Source organism: Triticum urartu, chromosome 2A (genome assembly GCF_056163025.1).
Source record: "Triticum urartu cultivar PI428250 chromosome 2A, HENAU_Tu73, whole genome shotgun sequence".
Taxonomy (NCBI): Eukaryota; Viridiplantae; Streptophyta; class Magnoliopsida; order Poales; family Poaceae; genus Triticum; species Triticum urartu.
The window spans coordinates 682,956,964-682,969,600 of record NC_141874.1 but is presented as its reverse complement, the minus strand read 5'-3'; the positions used below and the strand labels follow the sequence as shown (position 1 = coordinate 682,969,600).

At 49.3% G+C, this 12,637-nt stretch overlaps 2 protein-coding genes across 5 annotated transcripts; one reads left to right on the top strand and one right to left on the bottom strand.

Annotated features, from left to right (window-relative positions):
* Positions 1 to 1,253: 1,253 nt before the first annotated feature.
* On the top strand, positions 1,254 to 7,301 carry LOC125539701 (uncharacterized). Of its 3 annotated transcripts, XM_087544891.1 has the most exons (3): positions 1,254 to 1,509; positions 1,982 to 2,170; positions 2,277 to 7,301. In XM_087544891.1, exon 3 carries the CDS (start codon positions 4,855 to 4,857, stop codon positions 6,424 to 6,426), a length of 1,572 nt encoding a protein of 523 aa, XP_087401017.1. In that variant the 5' UTR covers positions 1,254 to 1,509; positions 1,982 to 2,170; positions 2,277 to 4,854; the 3' UTR covers positions 6,427 to 7,301. The 3 variants fall into 3 exon arrangements, with proteins under 3 accessions (XP_087401017.1, XP_087401018.1, XP_087401016.1); XM_087544892.1 differs by lacking the exon at positions 1,982 to 2,170 and having other exon boundaries at positions 2,285 to 7,301; XM_087544890.1 differs by lacking the exon at positions 1,982 to 2,170.
* A 7-nt stretch (positions 7,302 to 7,308) lies between these two features.
* Positions 7,309 to 12,312, bottom strand: LOC125539698 (uncharacterized). 2 transcript variants are annotated; one of them, XM_087544893.1, is made up of 7 exons: positions 11,829 to 12,312; positions 11,330 to 11,383; positions 11,099 to 11,187; positions 10,752 to 10,899; positions 10,525 to 10,606; positions 10,218 to 10,438; positions 7,309 to 10,127 (listed from the first exon to the last, which is right to left on the bottom strand). In XM_087544893.1, exons 4-7 carry the CDS (start codon positions 10,890 to 10,892, stop codon positions 9,996 to 9,998), a joined length of 576 nt encoding a protein of 191 aa, XP_087401019.1. In that variant the 5' UTR covers positions 10,893 to 10,899; positions 11,099 to 11,187; positions 11,330 to 11,383; positions 11,829 to 12,312; the 3' UTR covers positions 7,309 to 9,995. The 2 variants fall into 2 exon arrangements, with proteins under 2 accessions (XP_087401019.1, XP_087401020.1); XM_087544894.1 differs by lacking the exon at positions 11,099 to 11,187 and having other exon boundaries at positions 10,752 to 10,902; positions 11,332 to 11,383; positions 11,829 to 12,309.
* Positions 12,313 to 12,637: the final 325 nt, after the last annotated feature.

Sequence of the window (12,637 nt, the reverse complement as noted above, 5' to 3'; positions counted from 1 at the left end):
TGGGGTCCTCGTCCGATTTTATTTTCTTGCATGTGAGGGAGCCTCGTTCGCCAGATTTGTTCGCTGCGTGGGACGGGATTACGTGCGAGGGGCCTCGTTGGTCTGATTTTTTTTAACTACGAGGGGTTTTCTTTCATGAAGTGAGAGGTAAAAGCGAGGGAGTAACGGATGGTAGGAGGAAGGAGGGACGAAAAAACAAGGCGAAGATGGGAGGTGGAACGAAGAAAAACCGAACGAAAATAAACCGTAGCAGGCTACAAGTGCTACATTAGGAGAAAAAAATTAAATAGGTACATAAAATGCTTTAATAATGAGATCTCTTTGTTATGATTTACACATTATTTTTTAAATCGGTTATTTGTTTCCTAATTAATGTGATTGAGTGATTTTTCTTAAAATCGATTATTTGTTTCCTAATTAATGTGATTGAGTGATTTTTTAAAAAAATCAATTATTTGTTTCCTAATTAATGTGATTGAGCGATTTAAGGTAAGGTTAATTAATTTAGATTTGATCTTTAGAGATTGATCGTGATTGATTCTTTCACATAAAGAAATTACTAAATAATTTATGCTAGCATGAAAAGTTGTGATCCGTTAAGATTTTTTTGTTGCGTGAGAGGGTGACGCGAAAATAAACCAATAGGGTTGGGGAAGGGGAGGAAAGAAACCAGACGAAAATGATGAAAAAAAACCATAGATGCCAACATACCAACTGCTTCATTAGGAGTAGAGATCTTGATATCGTTGTCCGTAACCACGCACATGATGATATGCTTGTACACATGATCCTTACTAAATATGCGGCATTTTTTCTCTCATTACACATCACGTTCATAAAAGTCGTTGGGCACTAATCGACCCCATATCTTATACCTAAAAATATGATGTTGTTGTCCGTAGCCACACACTGATGTTTTGCCTGTACATATGATCTTACTAATAATAAATTGGCATCAATTTTCTCTCTCATTACAACAAACGGGACTCGTGTTTGCATATATGACCCTCAATAAATTTATGCTAATTTTCTCCTCCGTTGCAAAGGCACACGCATATGTGCTAGTCACGTACCAAAATGATTGAGCTATAAAACCCAGCGTGACATGCGACTTTTATCAGGGGGTGAGGACACACACGTTCCAAGGCGAGAAGGGCCCCATCTCAAAAAAAAGGAAAAGAAAAACTAGAAAGGCCGGTCACGGACTTGCATGCATCATGAATGGTACCGTATCATTGTCCTTGTGCCTGAGCTGCACCAAAGCAACATGCATTGCCTTTATTCCCACTGCACTGCATGTGAAAGGCATTGCGCCATATTGCGGACCCTCGCTACGGGGGCGTCTTCAATTGTTCTGTAGCTACTGGCAGCTGTGTAGAGTGTACTAGCAAGTAGAAAAAACTGCCGTGAGCTAACAGCAGCCAACATACTGAGCCGATCCGCTCCTCGTCCACCGCTGCCGAGGAGGGGATCGCCGGATCGGCATCATCATCTTCACCCTCCTGGCAGGTATGTGCTCGCGAATTTGGTCCATCTCTTGATGGCCGAGTTGTCTTGTGTTCTTGCTGCGTCCAAGCTGCAAATTAGGGGGTTCAACAACCAGTAGATCCGTTCTAGCTTGCATCAGATCTTGGACACGACAGAACAGATCAAGAGATAAAATTTGTCGGTCGCTTCTTAGAGTCAAATTCTAAGTGATAAAATTCATTCTTCTATTGGTCCGAGCGGCAAAAACACTGCACCAACCGATAGATCAACCGGCGGGAACATTGCTTGGCTCGTTTTATTCTCCTCGCCCGACGGGCAGTACTGGGCATTGGCTAGAGTTATGTAGCGGCCTCCAATGTGTATGTGCTACATTGTTGACAATGACCTTATGTTTGACCCTACACATCTTCTCAGTCACTCGGAAATTTGTTCTAGCGGCTCCTTGCATAATTTGTGCCTGGAAACTCTGTGCTGATTTTGAACTTCTGATTAGGACTGTGATGATTGTTACTCTGTAACCAAGCTACTTGTGGAGCTGCTCCTCTCTGCTAGATGCTGTTCTGTTTGGACTTGAAAAGAGCTAGCAATGTCCTCTGAATCCCAAAGATGCTATTCTGTTTGGACTGCTCTTGAAAATAGCTAGCAATGTCTTCTGTATCGCAAAGATGCTTATTACTACCTAGTAAGAAGTTATCTTGGCAACTGAAGCCAGGGACGTCTAGCTTCCTTGCAAAGTTTACTGATTGTTTTTATGGCCGTTGACTGAACTTGTTCCTTGCACGTGCAAGCTCGGAAGGAGTTCTTCAGGGTGCAACGGGATCTTTTTAGGAGGGAACACCGCACAGTATTCATGCATGGAAGACAACTGCAGCCAAAAGTGTCAGATGCTCATCGTTTGAGGCTCCGAGCAGAACTGCCTACGTGGAGCTCGTCCTTTGGGCAACAGAGGATGGCATCTTACTAAGTCATTTTCCATTGCTGTATACAAAAGCAAAGCTATGTGTGCTTCGGAAGTAAGTGAAACGTAACTCATGAGTTTATTTTTATTTTCCATCTACTCGATGCTTTTTGGTTTACCATATATATGTGCTTCCATATTCCATCCTTTTTTTAAGTTTTGCTAAGTCTCACACTTCGTTGCTATATTTTTTTGATCTTATATGAAGATTTGCATTAAAAAAATAGTTTTTTTTCTCGTATATACTACATCATTGACTGAGCCTTGATTAAATCTCAGTCGATTGAGAGTTAATGTCGGTGTACTAGAGTAGGGGTACCCTAGTATTCCGAACTTGTGCACGGGCAGTCGCAGCATCCCGCGGCAAGGCTTGCCGGGTGACCGCCAAGGTCCTCCGTGGTTCCTTTGGAGCCATTCAAGGACAAAGTATCCAAGCCAAGGAGACAAGACCCCGGCAAGAGGAGCTTGCCGGGAAGGCCAACCAAGGCATCTCAAGGAACTTGCCGCGACGCGCCACGCGTCCCGGCAAGGCCCGGTGAGCGACAAGCTCCCGGACGCGACAAGACAACGACCGCGGCAAGGCGCTTGCCGCGGCAAGCCACCACTCTGTGTCCGCGCTCCAGCACATCCACCAACGTGTCGCTCTGGGACCCTTCCAGGCGTACGTGGCGGGAGGCTGTGCAGCCAGCGGTGCGCGGTGGCAAGCGGCGCTGACAAGATTGCCATCGTGGCGAGCGGTGGCGTCCCTGACGGTCCCTTTTGCACTATTTAGGCGACGCGGACGGGCATTTAATGCCCTGGTCCCCTGCCGTCAGGGTTAGGTATGATACACTGTAGCAGGTAGCTGTACCAACCGCAACACCTTTCCATTTTTACCCTTGTCTACGTTGCCACCTGTCGGTGACCCCTTGAGCATATAAAAGGAGGCCCATGCGCAACGTAGAGGGGGGGAGGAAGAGAACACTCACGCTCGGTCTCGTTAGCTGCTGGGGTGTACTGTAGCACTCCGCGCTCCCGAGTAAGAACTCAATACAAACCACAAAGTAGGAGTAGGGTTTTACGCATCCGTGCGGCCCGAACCTAGGTAAACTGCTCGTATGCTTCGCCTCGATCCGCTCTTCGTGCGACCCTCGCCCCCGCCGAACCGAAAGGGACTCGGTCCGCCGGTCCCATAGGTGCTCGTGGATTAGTCCCCCGACATCCTTGGCGCGCCAGGCAGGGGGTGTCAAGGTTGTGTGAACCAGATCCGGCGTTCACAGGAGCTAGATCTTCATCATCTTCATCGACATGCCACCGAAGAAGAAGGCTTCGGAGGCGGCTGCTCCGTCCGCGCCGAACCCACCACCGCCGGAGCAAACGGCTGATGGGGCAGACGCCGGCGGAAGAACGGGCGTCGACGAGGGAGCTCACGGTGCTGCCAGGTCCAAGGACAAGGCTGCGCTGTCCATCGGCGGTGTAGCCGGCTCCCACAATGACCGGGCGCACTCCAAGACCTCGGCGTCCGTACATGCACTGCGCCCATCTCAGGAGGCGCGGGACCGGCAGCGTCATGGTACTCACGGTACCATGCGTTTACTGGACCAAGATCGAGCTGGTGGATCTCGGAGTGCTCAAGACCAGCATGCACGCCAACATGCTGGCACGAGCGAGGCACGGTCGCCTGGACGGGATACTGCTCCTTCTAACATAGTTAGAAGTCCGAGCATATCCCGCTCCTCGCACCGTTCGCCACCGCCACCCGCCACTACAGCGGAAGTTTTGGCGCGAACTCAACTGCTCCTGGACTACCCTCCAATGGCAGACAAGATCAACGACTGGAGGGCCACCATTCAGAGTCTCATCGGCTTCGCCAACGGCGACACCTAACGGCAGCCGAGCACGTCGCAGCCGCGGCAAGTCAGCCAGGCACGAGCCGGTGGCGACAAGACCGGTGGGGGTGCAACCACTGTGCACTCTCCGCCCCGAAGGCCAAGATCGACGACTCGCCGGATCCACCTCGACAGCGACTCCACTGCGTCATCAGATCCACGAGCTCGTCGCGATCAGCGCCAAGTTCTTCACGAACGACAGCAAGAAGACGCTTGTACTCGCATCGAGCGCCGAAGAGAAGCGCGACGTCAATCGGACCAGCGCGCTGGGCCCTCTGTCGACATGCATGCGCCAGGGGAACCAGGCGACTTGTCGTACGCGGTAGGTTGCCCTGCGTTTACTCGTGAGCTGCGGCAAGTCCAGTGGCCCAGCACGAAGAATTTCAAGCCAGACGTACCAGAGAAGTACGACGGCAAGTCTCATCCGTCGGAGTTCCTCAGCATCTACACCATCGCGGTGCAGGCTGCCGGGGGCGGGACGACAAGATCCTTGCCAACTACTTCCCGCTGGTGCTCAAGCCCAACGTCAGGTCCTGGCTCATGCACTTGCTGGACAACTCCATATCCTCCTGGGCAGACCTATGCCATCAGTTTGTCGGCGCCTTTACAGGCGGCCACAAACCTCATGGCCAAGAGAGTGACCTTCATCTGCTCGCCCAGAAGGAAGGAGAGCCCCTGCGCAAGTACATTCAGAGATTCAGCCGTGTACAGCACAACATCCCAGATGTCCACCCTGCCGCGGTCATCAGCGCGTTCCATCAGAACGTGCGTAACCGCAGGATGCGGGAGGAGATGGCGATGTGCAAGATCAGAGACGTCAGTGAGATGTATGCCCTGGCCGACAAGTGTGCACGTGCTGAGGAAGGGAGGAAACTCCCCGGAGAGAATACAGGAGCAGGAGGATCTGACAGCGAGGATGCTGCCCCGGCAAAGAAAAACCGGCGGCGGAACAACAGGAAGAAGAAAGGCAAAGATGTGCTAGTCATTGAGCAGTCCGGCAACGAAGGTGGCGCCAAGAAAGCCAAAGCTGGTAGCTCCGGCAAGGAGATTGCCGCATGCACCAACTGCCAGACTGTGGCGGTCGCCGACAAGCAGGACGGCACCGACAAGCAGTACTGCAAGATCCACCGCACCAAGGGCCATGACCTCCAGAGCTGCAAGAAGGTCGAGCAGCTTGTCCAGCAGCAAAAGGCTGAATACGAGCAACGCGACAAGGAGAGGGCCCAAGGAGGCGCTGGAGAATCCGGCAAGAAGCGCGCCGGCCGGGGAGGACGCCGCGGCAAGGCCAAGCAGCGGCAAGGAGACAGACCTCCTCGCGGCCGCGACAAGGATGAAGATGACGACGACGACGAAGACATGGATGGTGTCGAGGCCAGTGAGCAGGAGTTCCAGAAAGCCACAGAGGTCTTGTGCGTTGACGGCGGTGCTTCTCTGCATACTTCGCACCGCCAACTCAAGCAGTGGGTGCGGGAAGTCAATGCGGCGGAACCACCTGTCGAGTCACGCAAACTTCTGAAATGGTCCAGCATGCCTATCATCTTTGATATTGAGGACCATCCTGATCGCACAACTGCGGTCGGGTGCTTGCCGATGTTGGTTTCACCAACTATCCGCAACCTCAAGGTCACTAAGATGCTAGTTGACGGCGGGGCCGGCTTGAACCTGATCTCCTCCGCTGTACTCCAAAAACTCCAGATCCCTGACAGCGAGCTTGAAGAGACCGGCACATTCCAAGGAATCAACCCGGGAAGAAGCAAGCCGAAGGGGAAGGTCACGTTGCCAGTAACATTTGGCAACGAGGTAAACTTCAGGACTGAGAAGGTCACTTTTGACGTTGCCGATTTTCCATTGCCTTACAATGGGATACTCGGCCGTCCAGCACTCGCCAAGTTCATGGCAGCCTTTCACTACGCATACAACATGCTGAAGATGCCAGGCCCGATAAGCGTCATCTCTATCCCTGGCGACAAGAAGGATGCTCTTATCTGCGCCGACAAGATCTACCGGGAAGCGGCAGCCGCAACAGATCGCAAGTCACCTGCCGTTGAAGCTCCCGGGGGGAGGAGGAGAACACTCACGCTCGGTCTCGTTAGCTGCTGGGGTGTACTGTAGCACTCCGCGCTCCCGAGCAAGAACTCAATACAAACCATAAAGCAGGAGTAGGGTTTTACGCATCCGTGCGGCCCGAACCTGAGTAAACTGCTCGTGTGCTTCGCCTCGATGCGCTCTTCGTGCGACCCTCGCCCCCGCCGAACCGAAAGGGACTCGGTCCGCCGGTCCCATAGGTGCTCGTGGATTAGTCCCCCGACAGTTAACCACACCTTTTTTTTTACGGGGAGCTTCCATATTCTACTCCATATAATGATAGTTTATGTTTGTTCTATTGGTGACTATATGGTTAATAAGCAACTCAAACATCCGTCTTTCCACAAAATGACCCTCCTTGTGTACAAAGTGATATAAAAAATCTAGGTCGTGCTTTTGAGGCTCAACCACAAGTTTTAATGCTTGCTCAGGATGGATTCCTTTTTTTTGCGGGAAAGGAACTTTTCATTCATCAAGCACGGTGATTATATTCAGAGATGACGATGCTAGCTATTTTGATTGGGGAGTTTTGAAGTCAACAGGCAGTGTGCTGTTGCGAGCGCCCCATACACGGGACGGGTTCCTTTGATCACTATGGTAGCTTAATGGATAAAATTCACTAGCAAAGAAAAAAAAACTTAGTGGATCAAATTCATGTTGATTAGTGAAACCTAGCGGACACCATTTTCTAGGGAATGGAAACAATTTTCAGAGCGAGTGGTGTGTCTGTTGAAATCGGCTGTAGCGATCTTACGTTGTCATTTTTGTAGTTCATAGTAGCGCTGGCCTCGAGCCCATATCCCAAAACAAAACCGCATCATATGCTGTCATTTTTATTTTATTATTCTCTTGTTTTGTTGACCTTGGAGTAGGGTAAAATCGTGATTGTCTTTTGTGTGTATTCTTCAGTTGGAGTTTCGAGCGTCACTCTGGCCGTTAAGTTATAAATTTGTTTGGTCCAAACGTATCGGGAGGATCAGTCATGTCATGAATCTACATATACAAATCACGATGGAAGCTACTACTAGTGTGAATTCTGGGTAAGAGATGCGTGCGTGCGTGCTGCCTTTATTGTTTTGGTTTACCACTACATTATAAGCTTATACATTGCCAAAGGTTGGCGCGAGATACTACAGGGTTATCTAGCATTGCATATATAGGTTGCAATAATCTTGCTTCGTTGTGCCACTTCTACATCGATATTTTTTTATTCTAATAAACATGGTTATAACTGTCACTTCACCAAATGGAAAAATCAACCATTATACTAAGTAGTACTCTCTCCGTTCGGAATTACTTGTCTCGGAAATGGATGTATCTAGAACTAAAATATGTCTAGATACATCTGTTTCTACGACAAGTAATTCCGAACGGAGGGAATAGTTCATAGGTCCATAATGTTGGCACTCGAGCGTATGTTAGCGGAGCCACAGCCATGGAAGTTAGGGCATCTCCAGCCGCGCCCCCAACAGGCCTCCCCAGGCCACTTTTTCGGCGCCGGCGCCGAAAAAACGGCCCAGTCGCGTCCCCAGGACGCCGAAAATCGCCGGTTCGGACCTTTTTTCCGCCCGGCGGTCACAGGCCGAACCCGGCGCGCTGGGGAGCCGTTGGGGGCTCCGGCGCTAGGAAAAAGCACGCCTGGCCCACACCGACAGGGGAAAAGTCAAGGTTTTCTTCTCCCGACTCGCCTCGCACCCCCCGCGCCCTCGGCCACCACTAGCTATATCCTGGCGACAGCCGCCGCCCTACTCCGCTAGATAGCCATTCCCCGCCGGAAAATAGCAGCGCTTCGCCGCGGCAGCCCCTCCCACAGCAGCTGGGCGTTTCCGGCAGCCGTTTCCGGCCGCGGAGGCGCGGTTTAACGGCGGGTACACGCCCACCGAGCGCAAGGTGTTCGGCGTTTTGCCTGTCTCGGCGATGGACTCGGATGAGGAGGAAGAGCTCGCCGCGGTGCTGGAGGAGGAAGCCGCGGCCGACGTCCAGGAAGAAGAGCATCTGATGGTGCTCGCCGCCCTCGCCCAGCTGCTGGCGAGCAATGAAAAGCCGCGGCGAGGTGGCTCGGCGCCGGGGCGGGTGAAAGCAAAGAACCGGCATCGTCTGCAAGGCTACTGCATGCTCTACTCCGGCTACTTCGCCGATGCTCCACTTCATGGCGAGAGAACATTTCGGCGCCGTTATCGGATGAGCCGAAAGCTCTTCCTCAGGATTGTGAATTCCATCCGGGAGTTCGACAACTACTTCAAGTGCAAGATGGATTGCACTGGCGCTCTTGGATTCACCTCCATCCAGAAGTGCACGACAGCGATGAGGATGCTTGCATATGGAGCTCCCAGTGATTCACTCGACGACTATGGGCGCATGGCCGAGTCCACCAGCATGGAGTGTTTCTACAAGTTCTGTCGGGCAGTGGTGGCAGTGTTTGGGCCACAATACTTGAGAACACCCAACGCGGAAGACACTGCTCGGATCCTAGCCCAGAATGCAGCAAGAGGATTTTCTGGGATGCTTGGAAGCATCGACTGCATGCATTGGAAATGAAAGAACTGCCCATTTGGTTGGCGGGGGATGTACAAAGGCGCCAAAGGCGGTTACAGTGTGGTGCTTGAGGCGGTAGCCATACAGGACCTCTGGATTTGGCACTCCTTCTTTGGTATGCCAGGAACTCACAATGACATTAACGTGCTGCAGTGCTCTCCTGTTTTTGCCAAGCTCGTTGAGGGCCATTCTCCTCCGGTGAACTTCGAGATCAATGGGCACCAATACAACAAGGGGTACTACCTAGCAGATGGCATCTATCCGAGATGGTCGACATTTGTGAATACGATCTCAAACCCTGTGCCAGGAGGCAAGAACGCCTGGTTTGCGAAAGTTCAGGAGGCTTGCCGGAAGGATGTCGAGCGGGCATTTGGTGTGCTCCAATCTCGATTCGCTGTTGTTCGGTACCCCGCTCAGACCTGGTCGAAAGATCAAATGTGGGAGATCATGACTTGTTGTGTCATCTTGCACAACATGATCATCGAGAGCGAGCAAGAAGACCCAGTGTTTGACACTGAACCATACTACAGGCAGGGTCCTCTAGCCGAAGTTGATCACCAGCTACCGGCAACTTGGACTGCCTATCTCAGTATGCGTCAGGAGATCCGAGACCCACAGGTGCATCATCAACTGCAGAAAGATCTGATTGAGCACCTATGGAGGCTCAAGGGTGACGCCGTGTGATGAAATACGAGTTTTTATTTGTTGAACTATATAATTTGTATTGAACTATTTGTTGTTGTGCTATTTTGTTGAAGTATTTGATTTTTCTGTGATGAAATATGTGATAAGAAATAATTGTGTTGATAATTGAACGCCGAGACACGACGAAACGACGCTCCGGGAAAGGTTCCCTTGGCGAATTTTTCCAACACATGCCAATTCGGCTGTTTGGAAAAGAAGCGAACACAAAAGTTGCGCCATGAATTCAAAAAATAAAAAAAATACGCCCCCTCCTACTTCCACCGCCAATAAGCACGACACAATGGTTTCTCACTACTTTATTTTTCTCCCAGTGTTTCTTTTTAGATGGTGCTTTATAAATCTGGCACCATTTCAATTTACAAAGATTTTTTTCCTACACGGACCCCTGCCACCAAAGGCTCTCCGTTTCCAATTGCGTTAAGCATAGCCTGGAGATTATTGCTCTCGATAGTTGATATGTCTGATATCTTATAATACTTTTTCCCAACCTGCATTGCACAAATGAGTCATTTGAAAAATGAATGAGGCGTTATTGCAATCTCATATAATACAGAATAAACTAGTTTTTATCAAGTTACCATTGCCTTGATACCCTTGTCCTTCAAAATGAGACCCATGTGAACAAGTTTCTGTGGGGGCTTCATTCTGCGAACTTGATTTGGGAACTTCTTTGCAAGATTGTCCACCAGATTGTTAGCATTTAACTCAGGCAGGTCAGCAGGGTCTCTTTTGTGCCGCAGTTCTCTAATGCAGTGCTTGATTTCTGTTGCTACTGCATATGCATTTGCAATACATGTGGCTACAAAAGGAACAACTACTATAAATAAAGCAATCAAGTGCATATTACTTGTCTTTTTGCTCAAGTACAAGCGTAGAAAATCTTACGTCCTTTCTGTATTTTCGTATTACGGGCAATGCGGCGTCCATTAACCTTTATAGCTCTCATGTTGAAGTGGAAGTCTGGGCACTATTTCAGAAGCCAGATTACAATTTTCCACCAAACAAGAAATAGAAATATGGTAAGAACATTTTGCCGGAATGCTAGTTCAATAAATGGAGTGATGGACACTAGTCGAACCAAAACAACAACGGTTATTTTGACAAGTACATACCTTTCTACCGCAAGAGCAGATCAACCTTGGCACATCAAATAGCATAAGTTTAAATGACCTGTTTGTGGCCTTGCATTTGCCACAAACCCAATCGTTTGAGTCATCTTTACTCCGACTGCCCCTTAGAACTGGTCTCACCATATCGAGTCTGTGTACAAATATAGAGAGTAAATAGAATAAAGTGAAATTCAGTGTTACGAAACTGGGTGTAAAAGAGGACTGCATATGTAAGGCGATAATGCAGCGGAGTCAATGTTACTTGAAAAGAAATGGCAAACAACCAACATGTGCCACAACACTATATTGCTGACCGGTGGCAGTAAAGTCATTTGTTGCGGAGCACATACCAAACAATGTTGTGGAGTTGAAAGACTATAGAAGAAATAGGACGAGAGACACAACAACTGACAGAAGCAATTGGGCGCGGAACTGAACCCTGCAAAACAACAGATCAGATGGCAAAGGATTAGTTTACTTTCAAAACTCAGTCACCTGCACTCTAGTTCCAATTTTCCTGAGAGAAGTCACATTGAGTAAATGGAACGAGGTGATATACTAAATGCGCAAGAGTGACTTACTGGGCAAGCAAACTTCCAACCTCGACGGCGTCCTTACCAACCCTCCATGATCAGCTGTTGTGACATGCATGCAGGGGTGTTAAAAGAGTAGCAGAGTGAATCAAACATTTGGATTTTAATCATGAAAGGGAGAAAAACAAGGCCATATGACATTAGCACTAGCAAGAGCAGGGCACAGCAGAAGGGCATCCTTGAAATGAAAAAAAAGAAGTATTAACATGACATGAGGATGCATGTGCATATCATGGTACACAAATTGCACAATTCTCTAACCATTACCAGCATGTCAACTGAAAAACTTAACTGCACACCTCCATACCAAAATTTTAATGACTGATGGTCCAGCAAAAACAACAACCAGCAACCATAGCATTGCCTATCTATCAAAAATTGATGATAATTCCAAATACACTCTAGCAGTCTCGACCTTGAAGGCGACATTTGAGGAGAGACAGATAATATTCGGCTAGGGTTTTCGCGGACGACGGCGAACAACTACCTCGAGATGCCTGAAGATCTCGTCGCCGGAGATGCCTTTTCTCCGAAGTGAGAGGGCGGGGGAGATAGGGGAAAGCCGAGGCTAGGGTTTCGGCCGGACTTGGTGGCAGCTCGTCGAAGCTGGGGAGCGCCCTCCTCCTCGAGGTAGGTTGCGCCGCCGCCGCCCACTCGTCCCCGCCGCCCCCTCGCCGCCGCTTTTGTCACCTCGCTCGGGAGAGACGAGAGTTGCGCCGCCGCTCGGGATTCCTTCCACGGGGTCCTCTTCCGCGTGTGTGCTTTGGACAGGTTTGGGCCGGGGGAAGACCACACTGGGATTACGAACGCAGAAAGTTGGATGGGCCGGGGCAATCCTGACTGGGCCGGCCCATCGAGTTCTACCGCGGGACGGAAAAAATAGCATAAAATAGGAGACGCGCGTGGTACAGGATTAGAACACCCTCCTAGCCACTCAAGTTAACAGTTTCTCAAACAAACAAAAAAAAACACTCTAGTTTACAAGTATTGTTGATAATAGAGCAGCAAAGAACTTAAAGAACTAAAGTAGATGTAGAACCAGAATATTCTACTGTAGCGAACCGGAACCACTATTGTAGTCAACCAATTTTTTTGTTGTTGAGCAAGCCGAAATTAGTTACTGGGGTGAAGGTTTTTCTAACATATCTTTATAAAAAGTGCCAACATTTCTTGAATTTCTGAAGAAATTTTCGGAGATAGGAATTTTTTTGAATAATTGTTTTTTCTTAATCCAGAATAATTGCACAAATTATTTGGGTTTTGAAAAACTTTTCTTGAATTTGTGAACAAAATTTT